This window comes from Lagopus muta, chromosome 6, assembly GCF_023343835.1.
Source record: "Lagopus muta isolate bLagMut1 chromosome 6, bLagMut1 primary, whole genome shotgun sequence".
Classification (NCBI taxonomy): Eukaryota; Metazoa; Chordata; class Aves; order Galliformes; family Phasianidae; genus Lagopus; species Lagopus muta.
In genome coordinates, this window is record NC_064438.1 from 43,358,821 (window position 1) to 43,378,583 (window position 19,763).

At 43.6% G+C, this 19,763-nt stretch overlaps 1 protein-coding gene across 3 annotated transcripts in view; it reads right to left on the reverse strand.

Annotated features, from left to right (window-relative positions):
- The window catches only part of FOXN3 (forkhead box N3), a 202,266-nt gene that overhangs the window by 123,861 nt on the left and 58,642 nt on the right, over positions 1-19,763 (reverse strand). Inside the window, exon 1 of one of the 3 annotated variants that reach the window (XM_048950108.1) lies at positions 3,353-3,751. The exons of the other annotated variants lie outside the window; for them this stretch is intronic. Within the exon in view, the coding sequence (XP_048806065.1) occupies positions 3,353-3,377 (25 nt within the window). The 5' untranslated portion in view covers positions 3,378-3,751. Of the gene's footprint in view, positions 1-3,352; positions 3,752-19,763 lie in introns of those variants that run through there. 3 annotated transcript variants of the gene reach the window in all.

Genomic DNA, 19,763 nt, shown 5'->3' on the forward strand with positions numbered 1-19,763 from the left:
TGGACGGCGCAGAAACACACTGAGCACCTTCAGAAACTACTAAGAACTAGATCATGAATACAGTAGGTGTTTGCTTGCATCCTCTTTCACAGTTCTCTCTACCAGCGATCTTCTCCTGTTACCATTCTGCAGCCTGTGCCCCTTCCTTCACCCACCACTTGGCATTTCCTCTCTTCGTTCACCACAAGCCATTCACATCCATGTTAATGCCTCCACCTTCCAGCACCCTTCCAGGAGGGGTCAAACCTCCCACCGATGTCATATCAGAGAGTAACTTCATCCAGCCCCAGCAGTTTGAACGCTTCTTTCTTTTTGCCCACAGCAGACCAACCTGTGTTGATTATTTGCACCAAGCAGCTGTAGCTGAACCCCACAGGAAGTCACTCAAGGCAGCACAGCTCCGCTCTCATACCTCAGGGCTGGGACGAGCACAACTCCTCTTGCCGCCCCCACCTCAAGCACTAGCTGATGGCACAAGCTGCACGTGCAGTGAAGACCTTACAGAAGATCTATTTTTCATTTATTCATTTGAGACATGTGGAATTACATTTACAAAGCATTTCCCAATCTTTCATTTAATTATCCCTCAAGTTTTCATTTACCCCCACTGGAGAAACCCAACAGGAATAGAACTGAATCAATGGGAAAAGGAGCACCAACATGAAGCTCGGTCAGAAGTGAGAGGAAGCATATCTACAGCACTTCTATTTCACAGTATAAAACAGGATGAATTTCTTATTACAAAATGCAGAGGCTTTATGAAATAGTTCCTTTTAAAATAAAGTATGCACATTTACGATGTTATTGTAGTAACGCTTCCAGCTTCTAAGAAAATGAGTATGCTTAGCACTAAAATTATATACAGCTGACGAGCTTCCAACAAGCATGTTTCTGTACACGAGTGCAGCTGAAGGAGAAGAGCATGCCTGCTAGTTCGTCCTACACACATTTATTACAATTGGTCCATATGAAAGATGCTTTGCCACTCTAGTTACACTAACACACTTTACTAGCAACCCAGGAATAAACCTAGCTTATATTGGTGACAGCACACTTCTGCCATTGCAGCTTATTTTAGCATCCCAGCCAGAGGGAAGCAAAATGTTGCAGGGATAAATGGCAATGTTCAGCTGCAATGGCTTTATTGGTCTGAAATCATACCTAGCAGCTGGTAAATTAATTGCAGCATCAGCCTGTACTTCTAGTGTTGTTGCAATGTCTGCAGAGGCTCCATAAGTAAGAACTAAAGAACTGTTTCCTTGGGTTCACTGCACAGACCTTGCTATCTGCTGTACAGGTGTAACGCAGCAAAATTTGGTCTGGAGTTACCTCAGCATTACTATTTACCATGTGACTGCTGAAGTCAAACACACAGGTAATCAGTAGAACCAGAAATCAACTGCATTTTTTGTTCTTTAAAGCGAGGCAAAGGAAGAGCAGCTGCCAACATTGCACAGAGGTGAAGATTACAAGTTTTGAGAAAAACTATAATGGAGAACCAACTTCTTTTATAAAGATCCCAAATTGTGTTGCCAATAAAATCCCTGAAAAGAATTCTTCTGGACAGCATCTTGTGTCCTGCTTCAGTTCTTCTGAACACAAGCTGTAAACTTCATCACAGATTTCAGGATTTTGTCCCTTATTTATGTACCCACACATGCAAAACTAAGTGCAACCAGGGCCTCCGTGACAGCAAAGTTTGTGTTCACATCTCATAAACCGAGGTCCTCAGGAACTGACACAAAAAACAATTTGCTACCACTAGCATTGTAAGCTAGAAGGTGATTGTTTTCCTCTGGCTGTTTGCTTCCATTGGGTGGGTTTTCCAGCTGTGATTGTATTGATTCCCAGCTTGATTTCCAGCTCATTGTACAACAGGATATTCCAGAATGCTTTCCTCTGCTCACCACTCAGCACTACTCTTCCTGTACATTTCTTGAACACTGTTCTCAAAGGAAATCCTGTGAGATGCGGGTCCAGGTTCCCAGACTGCATCCACGCAAAGACAGCTATGAGAGCCTCTGTTAGGCGATGCAGTGAATCATAGAATGGCTTGGGTTGGAAGGGACCTCAAGGATCATCAGGTTCTAACCCCACAAAGCACAGAAAAGGCTGATGTACAGTTGTGCCCACAAAGGAATGCTGTGAGGATGCAGGCTGGGTGAACGAGCACAGGAGGTTTCGGCAGAGCAGAGGAGCCAGCCTGGGTGAGCAGGCAGCCGGCCGCCATGCCGCTGAACAGAGGCTCATGTAATGACAACCGCAAAACTCATTTAAGCTCTGAAAAGGTGACTAATGAGCTCATTCATGCTGCCTATAAATTATTCACTACAACACTGGCCCTGCTCAAGACAAGCAGCAAAGTAAACTTTAAATACTGGGATCGGAGCCTCCCGTGCTGCTGGCAGCAGCCTGTGCTGCATCCCGACAGTGGGTGCTTGGAGGGCTGAGGCAGCTGCAGCTGATACATCTTCATTTCTTCTCTGCCCAATATTTTTCCTTAGCAGTTACAGATAATCACGAAGCGCTATAAATAGCTTTAAATTATACTATTCAGAAATTGAAGTCTGCCCTCAAAATGAAGGCCAGATCTAAAGAAGTAAGAGCACACAGGCACGTGCGCATGTAACTGGAAGCAATTCCATTCCAGAGCCTGTTGGTGCTTCTACAAATACTCAGGATTTGTGCCAAAATAAAAATAGAGGACTTGGAAAACACATTTTCATTTATTTTAGGTTCTGGACAATACACGTCTCTGATATGTTTGGAAACACAGCATTTCTGAGAATGCTTCTGTTATCCTGTTTAGAATGAAATAGGAGACGGCCCCGGTTCAACGGCCCCGGTGCAAGCAGTGTTTGCTGCAAAGCTCTGCCTCTGCTCATGCCGTGCTTTTCTGGGCAAGATTCACCGCTCCCAGTACCTGTGTGTTACAGCTCAGTGTCTGGCAACATGTTGAACTAGCAACTACAAAGTGACATTAAAGACACTTGATGTATGACATACACCTCATCCTCAGTGGAAAAATACATTATTCGCACCTCTGGTTACACAACCCAATTCCAAAGGTCAAAACCAACCAGACACAAGAAAAAATCCAGAGGTTACACAGTAAAGTTCAGTCACTACATAAGGTATATGCAAGGTAATTTGTAAAATTACCATAGGAAATGCAAAGCAACATCATAACCATAGCTAAACACGTGGAATAAAAAGAAGCCAGCAAAGAAAGTTCACAAATTAAATAACTGCTACTCCAACCGATTGCTCTTTCTCTTCCAAATTGGAAATGTTACAACCAAGCAGAGGAAGAACTTCTGTACTACTTAAAAGAAATGGCTTTACCACCTACCAAAAACTGTATGATCAGTCTTCATGTATTTACCTCCACGATCCTGAATTTACCAGACACGCTGAATCTCCAAGGCTCCATTCGTAATACTCTTTAAAACAATGATAAAAACAAACAAACAAAAAAATCAACCCAAATCCTCCACCAAACACTAAAAGAGCAATGTCTACTCCCCATAGCATGCAAGTCTTAACTTATCAGCAGCTCTCCACCTGACAAGATTCCTGAGCCTCTCATAGCTGAAGGGTGTTGGCAAAGGGCTGCTCTGAAACCCTGTCACATGCCGGACCCCTCGAACCAGTCTGGTGAGCGGAGTTCACCTCTCAGTTCAGCGGTGAGAAACAGAAGCACTTCCTGCACCCGCAGCCCCACACCCTGCTCCTCATTTCCCTAATGATGCCCAGCAATGATGTCAGTTTTGCCCCAAGACATGATCCAAATAAAAACAACCCACAGTTGGCTCCAAAATCAGAGAAATGCCAAACACGGGGGATGAACAGTAAACAAACTGACAGCACAACTTTTAACTGTGTGGAACAAAGCCAAAGCTGAGTTTTGACTGAAGAGAAATTTCTTGGCTGGTCGGTGCCATTCATCTGGTTGGGAGCATTCCTTCAGTGATCAATGCCACTCATTTGGTTAAGTGCACCAAGTATGGCTTTGGCCTGAGAAGTCACTAGGGAGCCTTGAGACACCGCTCAGCAAATTCACAGAAGACTGCCATGCCATAGGTAAGTCAGACAGCCGGCACCAGCCAGTTGGGTAACCCACACCACCACCTTGGGGCCAGCTGATGCGGCTGAGGTGAAGACAGATGGATCACACTGCATCCTGTGGGCAAACCCAGCCCAACACAAAGATGTGTACAGCTGTTATCTTTGCTAGAAAACTGCTCCTGCAACTACCCAGCTCTGCAAAGCACATTATCTCATGGTTCTCAAGACCCTACTGAATGCTTATCTGTCAAGAAGGTTGGGTTCCTCTGTGCTTTGGTTGTGTTGTTAAAACAAAGCACATACCCTTATCAGAAGTCAGTAAGTTCAGATGCTCATAAAGCAAAAACCTCACAAATTAAAACAAAAACTATGGCCCCTTTGAATTGCATAATGCTCATCTCCTTGTATACTACCCTGTATATACAAGGAAATGAGCATATATATCATATATATCATCCACTACCACATGCAGATTCCATTCCAAAGATAGTTAACAGCTATACACTCCAGGATAATCAGTAAGAAAGTACAATTCTAAACAGTGAGAAAGGTCAAAAGCATTGTCCAGATTAGGTGGGACAATACATGTATTATATACATACTTCCATTTATTTCTGGTTACTGCCATGACTACTGCAGTAGTGGAGAGCACAAAACAAATGATGTGGAACAAGCATTGCCGTCAGTAACAGAGCTGTGTCTTTTCTGCCCCAGCACTGGGACTTGAACGTTCCTTGTATATAGACACAACTGATTGTGAATTCTCACACAGACATTTAGGGAGCCAGAGACAGTCCTCAAGCTGCAGTGAGGCTTAAAGATACTCTGGCTGCAGACTCCTCACAAATCCAATGTGGAGAGATCACACGATCTGCTCTGGGAAAGTAGTTCTGGCACATGAGCCCTAGCTATGGGCCAAAAGCCTGTGGTTTTAAGGTACTAAGCAAGCTAAGAAAGAGCAACTGTCCCTACATCAAAATGCTCATGAGCCAAATACAAATGACAACAGAAGAATGAGAGGACAATAAGAGAAATTTGCCGACTTCAGTTCACACTACTGTATTTGGAGGACTGTGTACTTTTACAGAGCTTTGCTGATGGCTTTCCCAACACACAGCAAAGTCTCAGTTGGCATCTAGGAACCCCTACAGGCTTACAGAACTGCCCCGTGAACACTCCAGCAGCTGTCAAGCAGCTGATGGATGTGGGTGGGCAGGCACCTATGTAAGAGAGTTGTGTGTGCACATCAACACGCAAGTAGCTGCTCAAATCTCCTGAGGACTGGGATTTTACTTACCAAGTACCCAAAGGGGATCCTCCCAAAGTTAACAGCTTCCACTTGATGAGCAGGGCTTCTTCTCTCACGGGTCAGACAGGGTAAGACCTTGAAGGTGTGTAGGTAGAAACTGATGCCTGTCTTAATTTATTGAGTAGAAAGGGCAATCCTGGTGCCTGCAGAGTCCTCAGAGAGATGAGCTGAAGCTGCCTTTAGGTATCCCAGTACACCATGGCTTTCCTACACACTACTTCATTACATTCCTGGATTTATGCCAGCATTAACCTGCTGCTTAAAAGCTTCTCTAACTAAAGATGTGACCAGATGCTGCATTATGCTACAAACACGCTTTTTTTCCTATCAATTTACTTGAAAAAGGTCATATAATATCATGCAAGCTTCAGTATCAACAACAGCTGCAGCAAGGAATTCCATGTTTTAGCTATCAACTGTGGAAAAAATTCTTCCTTTGCTTTAAATCGAACACCAGACAGCTTAAGTTGAAGCCCCATATTCCTTGTGATATGTGAATAGTAAGGAATTATTGTTTATCTATATGGCATGACTCATGTTTATGTAGACTCCTCAAGTTTATAGATGCTTCTTACTGCTCAGACTGCTATTAATATACCTACTTCTACATTTCATTTTTTGAAGTAATTGAAGTTACAAATAGACAATTAAAGATAACACATAAACATACCCGTTAATGACCACCTGAACATACAGCCATAATTAATATTATATTGCACCTGTTCAGATAAGAGGAAAGGGTGTTCTTTTCCTATATAACAGTTCAAACAGCATACTTTCCCTTGTAGTCACTTCTTGCTTTATAGTCTCACTTCAAGTACCTGGAGCATTTCCAAGCACTTAATACGTCCATACGAAATGTGGAAGCAGATCATTCCAGCTGAAAATATCTTTATCCACAGAGAGAGAACAGCAGCTGGAAGATGCTGTCTCACCCAGACTCAGGCTGTAAGGGGTCAGGCCCCGTGTGGGCTTTATCCTTTAAAAAACCAACAGCTTCAGTTTCTCAGTGGGGTGCTACAGTCAAGTGGCAGCCTCCCGCCTTACACCTGACACCTACATGGCCAGGGTGGAAACGGCCAGGGAGACAGGAATAGGCTCTGAGGAAGGGACAGAATGACCACGGTTTCAGAATGGCATGGAGTTAGATGAAGTTTAGTGGGGTAACAATGAGAAGGGATGTCCTTGGGACATCTTATATACAGATTTCAGTTCTGGCTCCACATGAAAAGGGTAAGCACCCTTTCACAAGCTGTAGTCAATGTTATACATGATGGCTTGTGTTTGGATCAATGCAACACTAAGCGATAAATAAGGATGAACAGATATGCAAGAATTCCTTAATTTCTGCCTAGAGTACTCCAAATTCTTCACCTGTGCATCCAGCTCCTTTGGAGCACCTTCAAACAGCCACAGGCAGTGCTGGCCAGGAGCGCTCTCCATTTTGACGCAGGGAGCAGTAGTGTTTTGTGGATCAGCTGTCAGGATGTTTCTGAAAGAAGCTCAGTACAGTCAACAACCTCCTCCTAGAGTCCAAGTACATCACCTCAAAAATATGTCTCAGTTCATCTGGCACAGAGCCTGAGAACCCAAATTTGTTTCTGATCCAGGTTCTCCAGCTGGCAGCGTAGCAAGCTGTTGTCCTGCCACCAGGATGGATAAAGTCATTTTTCACTCATTATGTTACTCCAAAATAGAGCAGGAGCTTTATTTAAAACAAGAAAGCAATACTTTGTGCTTCAGGAAATTAACAGGGCAAAAAAAAAAAGCTCTCTTGCTTTATAAACCACCTGGAGAAGAGCTTGAGTTAGAACAATGCAAGTTAATATCCCAAGGAGACTGACCAGAAATAACAGACTCTGGTGAACAAATGCTGTTGCTCCTGGTCCTTTGACTAAATCTAATGTTACATCCATATCAGGCAGCCTGGCTTCCCCTGGATCACTAATACTTTCTCTGTAGTCTCCAGAATGGCTTCAGGCAAAATAGTATAGATCGTATCAGGTGCTGGATGGGATAACCTACGGACATTTTCCTGTATGTGTACAGGATTACAGATGAAGCATGCTGCAGCTAGCTCTACCTCTATTGTTTTGATCCCCTTCTCCCAGGTGTGAGGTATCACGCTGCTATTCATCCTGGGGTGCAGCCATACTGCTGGTCTCACTGCCAAGAGGCAGCCCTGAGGAACAGCACCATGGGCATGAACCTTGTTCATCTACCAAACTGCTGGACTTCTGTCACAGACTTGTGACAGTGATGGAAACAGTGCTCTTAGAACCAAGGCACTACTGCACAGCTGGACAAAGATGAATGGGCACGAGTCTCTTGTATCACCCAGCAGCACCATGGCTATAGCCAACTTATTCACAACCTCCCAAGGACATCCTGACTACTCCTAAGCACTTCTGCTGTCAGACCCTCCCTTGCCACAGTGGGGAAGGACTTTCCCTACACGAGCTGCCCAAGCTGACCTTTGGTGTGCAGGAGCCTCTGTCCTGGCACTGGCAGTCATCCCCCACAACCATCATCACAGAAAAGTGATTTTCCCTGAGCTTTTATTACCGGCTTGGTTATTTTACCTATTAACCTAGATTAATATATTCATCCAGGAAATATCCCAAAACAGAGAATTCATAAAGTATTACAGATTTATAGATATTTACCGCTTTGATTAGAGATCCTTAGATGGATGGCGCAGTGGAGGCACAGCCAATAGATTAGATTGCAAGTACTGATGGTAACTTGTAAGAAACGCACTGGAAAGATTTAAGAGCCCAAGTCCACTGACTTTTAATTGACTTTCAGTGAAGTTAGTATTAACAAAGCCTTCAGGTACTTTCAAAAAGTGTCATCTCAAAGATTCTTTGACACTGAGCGCCAGTGCAGGGAGGGCAGCTGTAGCAGAGTATTCATCTCCCCAGGATCTTGACTGAAGCTTGCCCCTGCCCCACTGCACCTCTGCCCTGGTCAGCTTGTTTCAGGGCATCCCTTCACTGGCTGGGAGTCCAGTGTCAGCAGGAGGGGGAAAGGATGGCTCTGCTCTCCTCAAACCAGTTCGCTACTCACGTCCTCTCCAGTCAGCATTTCACTTCTGGAGGAACAAAGGCCTTTACAGATACCTGGATGCTGCAGCAGTTGCACAGAATGGCTGGGGGACAGCTTTTTATCTACCCACAACAAGGATAACAATGGAAAACAGAGAAGGACAGCCCCTCAAAATTCTGTTGGGGTCTATAGCTGCCCATACATTGACTCAGAAACTACTGCATGCATACTAGCAATTATCAGCTACCCAATGCAACATCCTGCACATACATCAGTGTGATCCTGGGTATACTTGGCCCCCGATCTCTACAAACTGGTACAGCCAAACTGCCTGTGCCCACTGCTAGCTCTGTGCCCAGCACACTCCTGCCTGGCACTGCTCTATGGTGGGTGGGAGATGGCAACACAGCTACACTGCTATCTCCCTCTGCTCTAAAGATTCTACTTTTAATTTCTGACTTTGACTGACCACAAGATAGCCACACATTCTGTTGTACAGTTTCTCCTGTGAGTTATTTCAGGACTGTGCAAAGCAATTACTGGTTTAGGTATCACTTCTAGGGGACCCCGATCCCCAAAAGGACATGCAGAGCTTTGTGTAGAGACAGCACCCTCGGTTCAATGGGGGACCAAGCCAGCTCAGGTGATAAAACTATTGTCAAATAATTTCTCAGCAGAGGTCATTTCATTTATGTTTACATTGCCTCTTTTCAACCATTGGTAGGCTTCCGCACTTGATGAACAACTACACATGAACAGTTACCTAGATTGGAAGTTAGCTGAAATGAAGGGGAATCACACTCCTCTAACGTACGTGTGCTGATCTCCAAGGATATATTTGCTACTCCCTACACAGTACAGTGCAGGGACAGCCACACTGTCCCTGCAAGTCCTGCTCTAGATCCTATAAGCAATGTCACCATGCTAGCACAAATTCACAGCCCACAGTGGATATATTGCTTTGAGGCAGCTCCTCCTGAGTCCACCAGCCACGCTTAGCCAGCACTAGGATCCCTGTGCAGAGCACTGCACAGGTGTGTCTCTGGAGACAGCAGGTCGTCAGGGCTTTGTTGTTGTACTTTAATTTTTGGAAGTAATCCTTTTTTAAAATCTAAAAGACGCGTTCAGAAAAATAGTTTTCACTTCAAGAAAGGAAAATACTCTAATAAGAGAATCACAGAATCACAGAATTGTAGGGGTTGGAAGGGACCTCCAGAGATCATCGAGTCCAACCCCCCTGCCAAAGCAGGTTCCCTACAGCAGGTCACACAGGTAGGCATCCAGGCAGGTCTTGAACATCTCCAGAGAAGGAGACTGCACCACCTCCCTGGGCAAGAAAACTTGCCTTTTTGTCCTGGGCTTCTCCATTGCAGAAAGGGGATCCCCTGCACAGAAATTTCTGTAAGAATGTTGTACATTATTTCTTCTGTTTAAATAGATCACCTGATAGTGAAAAACATCTACATAAAATTTCAGTGAAGCAACTGATTTCTGGTCAAGATCTGGCAATAGCAATATATTTCCCCCGATTTCTCTCTCTCAGCACAGAAGTCTTATACCTGATGCTATCTTGGACGCTTACTCAAAAATCTTGCACTAATTAATAAAAAAACCTGCAACTTTCCTTCATGATCTAAAAAAGATTGCTCTAGAAAGTTAAAGAGTTCCAAAAGCAGATAAAAAGTCCTATATATGGAGAGATTTCTGTACTGAGTTCCAATTAACTTGACTTCAGTGAAGATATGCTGGAGCCAAAAATAGAACCTCGACTGATTGACTCTCATTTTCTGTTGCAACCACTACACGATGCTTTGACAATGATAGGTGCTTTACTTTAATGTTGGTACCCTTTGGTACAACATACCTATTTTCAGTTGCCCTTTCAAATGAACTCCACTTCAAGTGGGCTGTCACATACACGTATTCTTTGAATCAAAGAGTTTAGTTTGATGCTTCGCAGAACTACTCACACTACATAACCTTGTGATATATCAGCTAATTACTAGGAACTAAATAAACGGTTTTTATCTGAATACATCTGTTGGAGTTCACTTCCCTGCTGACTGCTGCCAGCTGAGCATAGCACCAGGTACAGACACGGCAAATCTAAAAACAATTGCCTCAGAACATACAAATAGGAACACAGCTCCAGCAAGAAGTGAGGCCAAGGCAAACATCCACACCAAAAACATTCCAGTATTGCTACCACAAAGCCTTACCAATAGGTGTGTCTTAATTACTTAAGTGTGCACCATTAGGATTTTTGGGGAGGGGAAAAAAAAAAGGCCTAATGTGCATTGCAGTCAGAGGGCACAGGAAGTATAGGTCTTTCCAAATTGGCATCAAATCCCACACTCTTTATTCTTGGAAAGGTTTTATTTACTTTACTACAGTTCTGGGTAAAGGATTGCAAGATACAGCTCTGAGATCAGACCTCTAATCCTGCCTCTCTGTTTACTGCATTGATTGTGTTCTCATAGACTCTGATCTCACCACTCCTGTGCAGCACAGGCTCCCTTCCATCAGTGGGCAAAAGAAGAATTACGGGACAGGGAATTAAACTGGTATTCAGCTGAAAAGCTGAGGCAGAGCAGGGAATGATGAGAACACATCATCTGCCACGAGAAGCCCTTGCCACTGTTAAATTTAGAATGTAGCACGGAGATGATCCTCTTTCCCTGCAGGGCACCAGCCGCACAGCGCTACATAAATATTCAAATAAAAATTGATGATTAATTAATAATGGCTTCCTTTTCTCATGACCATCTCACAGCTTTCATGAGCAACATTCATTTCCTTTCTTCTGAATGCAGATGCAAACAATCATTCAGAAACTTATCTCCTCAGAGAAAATGTACTTTCTCATTCCCTTTCACTAAAATATTGTTTTCTGCAGCTTCAGACATTCCACACCACTCTCAAGCACTCTGTCTAAGAAATAAACACTAATTTACAAAAGCCTCAGAAGCCACAATAACCAAAACAGACATCATGAAAGCGAAGTTGAGCTTCAGGGGGAAAAAAAGTGAATGCATTCACTCCTCCTCTATCTATAATTACGTCCTCTATGAAGACAGAAGTCTTTCAGTAAAAATCATTTTAGAAGTGAGAAGTATCCAGGGATACGCGTAGTCCTTTGGTGTCTGCAGAGACGGACGGCTGACACTGATCTTGCAGCCTCCATGTATCAGTGTATCGTTGTTGCTTGTGATCTGCACTAAATCTAATTTCTGTAAGGAAAACCTCAAGAAACTCAGCAGCTACCTGTTCTTTTTGCTCTACCCAACTCTTTCTAAGCGTAGGCATACAGTAGCTGCACTTCTGCACCAGCAAACCCACTTGCCATCACATAGTCTTCTAGCAAATTTTCTAGCAACCAACCCCTCTTCTAACTCACACACTTAAGAACAAAACATGAAATAAATCTTTGATCCTTATTTTCCAACATTCACCTCTTGAGCTGCAAACCTGGTTTCTGGTGCCCAACTTCACACTCCTCCAACTTAGCATGCTTCCTAGATGCCAGGTCCCACCAAAGCCTTCTCATTACTATTCTCTTCTTCCCAGTTCTTTTTCCTGGTGTTTTTCCTACACACACACCAAAAAAGCAGCCTTAGCCTTTCCCAGCTGCTAAGTTCTGCAGGTGCCAGCCACCTAGAAATTACAGAGCTTTCCTAGGATTAAAATCCAATTTAACTTTCAAGATAATTATTAAGATAGTTATGCTTTTTAAATAAAGTTCTGTTTCCTTGTGGAAAAAAAAAAAAAAAAAGAACATCGTGCAGGACATCAGTATTTGTCTCGGAAATTTCTTCGTGGTATTTTTACTCATAATGAATGCCATCTCTTAATAATCCCCCAGATCCTCTTTAGAAACAATTATTATAAAAACAGATCTTCCTAATGAAGATAGAGATACTGAGACCAGAAATTTTAAATCACTAATCAGAATGGCCGTGAGACTCCATGCAGCAATTATTTTTAAAACCAGCTTAGAGATGAAGCTGGATCACTTCACAAACGGGATGCTACTGCGCAGCAATGCCGTGCGACATCCTTGCAGCAGCAGCTTCCATGGGCCTCATTAGGCCATGAGTTCTGCATGCACGTACACACATGTAGCAAGTAAGCACCAAAGGACTAAGTACAGGAAGAGATTATAGGAGAAATTAAAGCAGCCAGAGGCCCGCATGCAGCGGCATCCTGCAGGCTGCTCCATAGGCCTTGGTTCACACCAAAGGCCCGCTGCCTCCTGACAGGATGGGGACCTAAACAAACGAGCACAATTAAAGCAAAGATAATGCATCTGAACATGTGCACTGCTCATTTATTTTACAAGCACAGTGTAGCTTTAACTGTCTATAACACTTCAGAAGAAACTAGCAAACACGGTGCAGTATATTCTACGGAAGTAATAAAGCCCTTGCTGGGGAAGACTGCTCCGTGACTTCATAGATGCTCCATCTAATTAGGAATTGTAGGTTCTATTAGACTTTAAAAAATTAGCAAGGAAAACAATGAGTAATATTATAAATAAAACTTTCCATTATTGTATACAGTCTCACATCTTACCCTAAATTGTCAGTGTTGAAATGCCCTCACCTCCGCTACATGAAGAGGATCCTAAGTAGGTGTGACTGACTCAGACTCTCAGCCCTGGTGCTTCTCCCCCCCAGATACCAGCAAAATTAGGAGTTGTTGCACATCAGCTACCTACTACACAAGTACCTATGAGGAAGAGAGGCCCTGCTCCATGCAAGTCAGGCATAGTGTTACTATTGTTCCCCAAAAGCCCTGCAGCACCCTGCCAGAGCAAACCAACAGAGGAACAAGCTGCAGAGGACACACAAGAGCTACTTCTCAACCACAGACGGGCAGGAGCTGGGGGAAAGACAGAAGAAGGAAAGGAGCCCATAGCTGGAAAAGGAAGGAAGGAGAGAGAAGTAATGGGAAGAAGGGCAGGAGCACACGCAGGTGTCACGTGTCTCCTACTGCCCCTACAGCAGCCCTGGCTGCAGCAGTGCTTGCTTCTGCTGCCCTGAGCTCCAGTGCATCCAGCAACAAGACCTTCTTTAGGAAAGAGTGCAGAGGTTAGTTTATACAGGAGGGATCTGAGTCATACCATTAAACTAATCTCAGCATTTCCTCCTAGCTTTCCTTTCTATAAGCCAACCAACTCTGGCACACTTATTGCTATTAATGGTTATTTATTTCCATTAATCTGCGGCTGAGGAACTTCTGCTTCTGGTCACTTGGCTGCTGGGAGTGGGAAGTTAAGTTGACAGCTGACAGCCTTCTACACCTGCAACCTGGCCAGAAAGGAACCAGTTCAGGATGACAAAGGACTGCATCTGCTACTGCAAAACTGATGCACTTCTTCAGGCGTTTGCCATCTTCCCAAATGCAGCCGTGTGAAAAGGAAGCAGAATTTCTCTGCTGTCCATCACCTTGTTATCCAAGTTTTTTTTCACTGACACGCATGGTTTACCGTCACTGCTTTCAGAGATCACTGGAAATTTCAGTGGAGAATGAAAGGCCAGTTCAGCAGGACTAACATCGAGGACCAATTCCCATTTGCACTGCCACCAGGCAATGGTCATCAAATATGCTGCAGTCTCTTAGTCTAGATGAGTGCATCCAAAGGGATAAAATGTAATTGTTTGAGGCTGGTAGCATCACACAGTCATAGCTGTGTTCTTTGCCTTCTTTAGATAATTGCAGTGTGTAAAGTATATGTGCTGTCTACTGAAATCCAAAATTGTCTTCTAATAAAGATCAACACACTGAGCACGACTAGAAACTTGTCCAACATGTGCATATATAGCTCCAAAAGTGATGCCTCCTATTTATTTCCATGGAAAACTATTCATACAAAGAGTATAAGAACACTATTTAACAGAGTAAATTCTCAGCTACAAAACACTATTTTTCAACACAGTCACCACCATGACTGAGATGCTCTTCACTATGCGGTGTAACAGCTGTGCGCGGCTGTCCAAAAGGCAGCATTTGTGTCACTGTCACCACTGCTGAAACGCACCACCCACCCGCTCATCGTGCTCACATCCATGTTTGATCTCCTTAAACGTTCAGCAGGCACTGACGGATGTCAATGTGTGCCATTTTTTCCACATGGAGGAATTCAGAGACACACCTTTGCTGCATCTGCACCTCCATGTCAGTCACCATTTTGTCAGACTGCCCCTCTGCTGCCATCTGCCACACAGCAACAAAATGGAACAGAATGTTGGTGGGAAGGCTCAACTTCTACTGCCATACGTGCCACCAGCATTCACCTCAGACGTCATGGGCCAACATAATAAAATAGGAGGCTTTACTCTCGGAGCAACCCAGAGCAGGGATTTTTGCTGAGCGTACATGTAGTGCATCAGCAGGACATGACATCTAACTCAAACTGTCCTGTCCCAGGAAACACAGAGGGACTACGTAAACTCTTACAGGATGGTCAAGTCCAAAGACAGCTCAGGATTGTTATTCACCAAGGAAACCTGAAACTAAGTTTAGCACTTATCTGGAATCAATTCTTCTGCCCTCACTCTATAAAAGTCAGGCCTCTTCCTTAATGAAAAAGGTTATATTCTCTCCAGCTTTGCCTTTTCTGTATTTCAACCTAAGGTATCACACTGGCTGTGTTTAATAGTTTTGCTCCCACCGAGCAACCTTCTGAAAAGGTCAAAACAAAACAGTAGGAGCCAAATTCATCGCTGCTACAGCTCCATTGACTTCAGCAGCATTACACCTGGGATAGATCCAGCCATAACTGCTTCCATTAAGGTAAGTGGAAAAGAAGTGTACTCGCTGTCTTAACTTTACTTTTCAATTGATCTGTTCTGTTCTGCTCTGTGTCTCATTGCAATCAATAGGAATATATCTATTAGAGAAAGTTAGAGCAGAAAACATCTAAATAGCTTTTTAAAAAACCTTGGCTTCTCAGTTTATAATGAATGCCAAGGAGATGAGGAGGCAGCAGACATTCAGTGTGCACTGAAGTGCTTTATGTTTCAGAAAGGAATAGATGTAAGAAGCTACTGTAAATATTTTTCTGTTTAAGGTACAACATAGCAAATAGAGATCTTTCTTACAGATCTGCTCCTGATAGAAGACATGAGCTGCCATCCCTGAACAACAATGTCAAATACAACTCAGATATTACAGGGATGGGCACAACAAACACCCAACACAGAGTAGGTAAGTAGCCGGGGGAAAATAAACTTCTCTGGGATTGCATTCATGCCTGTCATGTTCTGCTCCGCACCACAGCAGCCAAGCTGACAGACCTCTCTCTTCTACAAGGAGGTAAGATTACGGCAATCTAATTTGTATTTCAAATGCTAGTTTTCTTTTCTGACCTTGTGACGCTTCTTGCTTCAGCTCTTTATCTGCCGTCAAGGCATCCTGCCACTGTACCAGTGTCCATTACTCTCACAAGAACACCTCCCGGAACACCATTAAGTGAGCCATTTTTAACAACTGATCTTGGAAAAACACCCCAAATCAATCTTCTGCATCAGCTCTAGTCAGGGAGGACATCACAAAACAAGATAACATTACCAAACTAGACAGCTCCCACAATTAAACTGCAGTCATGGGGCTCTCCTAATTTGAAATTTCATTTTAATCTTTACTCAGAAATATCTATTAATGCCTGTCATTATTCCAGGTTGTATTTTTTACTGCATTTCAGTGGCACTAAAATCTTCAGAAAGATGCTGCCAATGGTGCCTAGCCACATGCAGTATCTCCCAAACTGGTAAGTGGAATGGGCAGAGAGGGAGACGAGGAGACAGAAGCCAAACTAAATCATAATTCCATCACTTCTGTACATGTACATGTGCTATTTACTGCTTTTACATGTGGAATGTGGACTTGCAATTTAGTAACTGGAAGGCTCATCTGTTGCAAGAACGCAACTACGCTCACCTAGAGCCCCAGCGCTCTCAATGGAACGTGCCTGCAATAAAAGCAGACCCTAAAGTGCTCTACGTGCCCAGAGGATCAAGCACTGCAATATATCCGCATCTCTCCTCTGCTTCAGTACCCAGTGTCCTGCAATGGCAATGACACACTCCCTCTTTGTAGCCTGCACTACAAAATGCAGCAGGATTGTACCAGTTCTAACGATTACACAAATCCTTTGCCATTTATCTCACATCAACTCAGTCAGCAGCAGCGACCAGGTACCAGGTGCTAATGGCCATCATCTAAAGGTTGCTCCTAATGAACGATCAGTCAAGGGAAAAGCAATCATTCTACAGAATACTACTATATTGATTCCATTTGCATCACTGGAATGACTTACTATAACAGATGAGCTATTCATGATCAGCGTGCAACACTATTTGCTGTAAAAACATTGTGAAGATGTATATAAGTAGGCAAGAAGAATTTGGGAAAGGCCTTTTTCTGCTCCTTTTATTTCCTTGTGCTTCTTTTAAACTGAGTATCATTCACTTTAACTTACATATTCAGAATAGCTATGCAATTGAGAGTAATTCAATTTTCCCACCACAATCAACAAAATGTTCTTCCCTTGATCACTCCACTCTGTACATTACTTTGTGGCCACTTCAGTGTCAAATCTGGTCTTCCCTGCAGTACCCAAATGCTTCTAACACAATTTACAGCCTACTCAGAGAGTACCTTCTTGGAAATAATGTTAATCAGGATAATTTCTCCTCTTCCCTTAAAGTGCTCTTGACTGGGTGCTTTCAATCAGCTGTTAGCCAGAGCTACCTTAGCATTTCTGAAGTTCTCGTGGTGAAACGGGACAATGCCACTTAGCAGCCAGAGAGCATGTTTAATGGATCACACTAATACCAAGGAGGGCCTATGAAACTCTAATTTGTCAGGTTTCATTACATTCAATAATGACTGTAATTTTCCTGAAGCATTCAGCTCACTAGAAAATTATGTACCATAGTTTTGCACCCCATTTTGTCTAATGCTGCATTCAGAAAAAATGAAGGCATCTACTTCTCACCTGCCACTACCCAGAAGAGGCCCAAAAAAGAGAGGTTAGGAGTTCACTGCCAAATGCATTTATTTCAAAAGCAAGTATAATTCTTTTGCAAACAGCTAAGTGTCAGTGCAAAGCCAAGCTGATTCAGGGTAATAAAAGCACTTCTGCAAACCTTTTAGGTGACACTATATCCCTCACAAGCTTCCTCCACCCTTGTTTCTATTTTATCATCCAGTGCCATCATTATCTTGACCAATCCGCACATTATTTCCTTTCCAAATGGATCAATTTCAAAACTGCTCATCTGCTAATGCTCAGAACAGGTTTGGGTGATTCTTCTATTGTTTCAATTATTTCTCTGAGGAAAATTCGATTCCATTAAGCAAACAAAGCTTTTATCTCGGCTAAAGACAGCCACACTGCAGTCACCAATGACAGACCAAGAGCTGCTTCTGGAGATTTTTGAGCACTTGCAGCAGCCCCAGGTGTGTCCCAGCTTAGGTAACATCAGTCGTACCCTAGCACCTTATATAGGCCAGCTACTGAAATAATTGAGGCTTGTCCGTTTCTGAAGGATGAGATGCAGCCTCAGCAAACGGCATAGTGCCCTCCCTGGTTTGGGTCTGCTGTCGCAAGGGAAGGGTTTCCTAAAGCCACAAGGGAACAAAGATAACAGTGCACAAGGCTTCAACATTCTTAGGCTTCTGTTTGTGCAGTTAATTTCAGCTGATTTGGGGAGGAAGACCATGCTGGTCAACATTCGAAAGTGAGCCGGCCTTTCCCTGATGCCCTCAGAGAGTTGGCCTAGCAGTCTGTAAGTAACACAGGGTGTGCAAGATGAGAAGCCTCAAGCAAAAAGAGGGTGGTCACAAAGCAATAAATGCAGCAAAACAGACGATGCTGCACTTGCTGCTCACGGAGCAGGTCTGCTGTCCCCTCCCAGTTCCTCACTGAGGTACCTGGGCTGGATGCTTCATCAGCAAGCAGGGACTGCAGGCCCGCTCCACACACAGTAGCCCACAGTCATCTTTATAAGGCACCATACACAAATTACCAAGGTCTGCCATTCAATTTTAAGGCTTACCAGCACCTCCTAGGATTATTTTGCAAAGGTTGCCAGCTACACTACAGAATGGCATTTACTGATGTCTGCCATCAGAAAAAGATGCAACGTCACCAGACAAACACTGGCTTGGTCAGTGTCTCACATGCAGATTCACCACACTGGCATTTGTATGATTTTCCTAACCTCATTCAGAGGCTCATGAAGAGCCCATGAGAATGGTTTGTTATCATGAGGATTGAGGAGAGTTAGCTTCTATTAATGCCTTTAAACCACCATTCTGGCTGTGGACAAACCATCCTGTCGCCATCCAACAGTTCTCACACAACAGCCAGATATGCATATCTTCACATGGCACTCTCCTGAATTTACTCTAGAGGACCTGGGGAAACCAGGAGAGCTGCTGTTGGCGATTAGGAAATCTGCCCTCAGTGTGGTTTAACCCGACAGGCAGCTGAGCACCATACAGTTGGTTGCTCACTCCCCCCTTTCCCAGTGGGATGAGGAAGAGAATTGAGGAAAAAAACACAAAGTGGGACCCCAAGGTTCAGATAAGACTATTTACTAAAATGGAGAAAAGGTTAATAGTAATGACTATATATGTATACCTGCATATATAAAAATGTATATAATCAGGGATGCACTAGCAAATGCACACATCCCCTGACCGATACTGAGCTCACCCCTGACCAGGAGAAAGAGATGAACTCTCACCCCTTCAAAACTCCTTGCATATGATGTTATATGGTATGGAATATCCCCTCAGCCAATTTAAGTCAGCTGTCCTAATTCTGTTGCCTCCCAGCCCCTTGTGCTCATCACTACGAACGGCCTTGGCTCTGTACAACACTACTTAGCAACAACCATAAACATCAGTGCATTACCCTCGCAGAACTGTATCCTCCTAGAAGCACAACATAACATCACCAGACACCCCGAAGAAAGCAATTCCCAGCTGAAACTAAGACAGCCCTGTTCAAAATAAGGGACTCAAAACGGCTCCTAAACTTGGAAATGCCTAGAAATGGATGCAAACCTTGTGGCTCAGCCCACCACCAGGTAGCTACAGACATGTTAGCATGCCAAAGAAAATACAGAAAGTAACCCTACATTACATTCTCTACCTTGATTTGAAAAAGCTTTTCAGTGAAACATGCTTTGCATTATGCTGAAAGCAAAAACTGTTCCCTGTCCTGAAGCACTCTGTTAGAATGGTTCAAACAGCCCTCGGTCTTCTGTGCTTTGGGGTGATGCATACTCGCTTATATGAGCAAACTCGTACGCTTAAGTCCTTG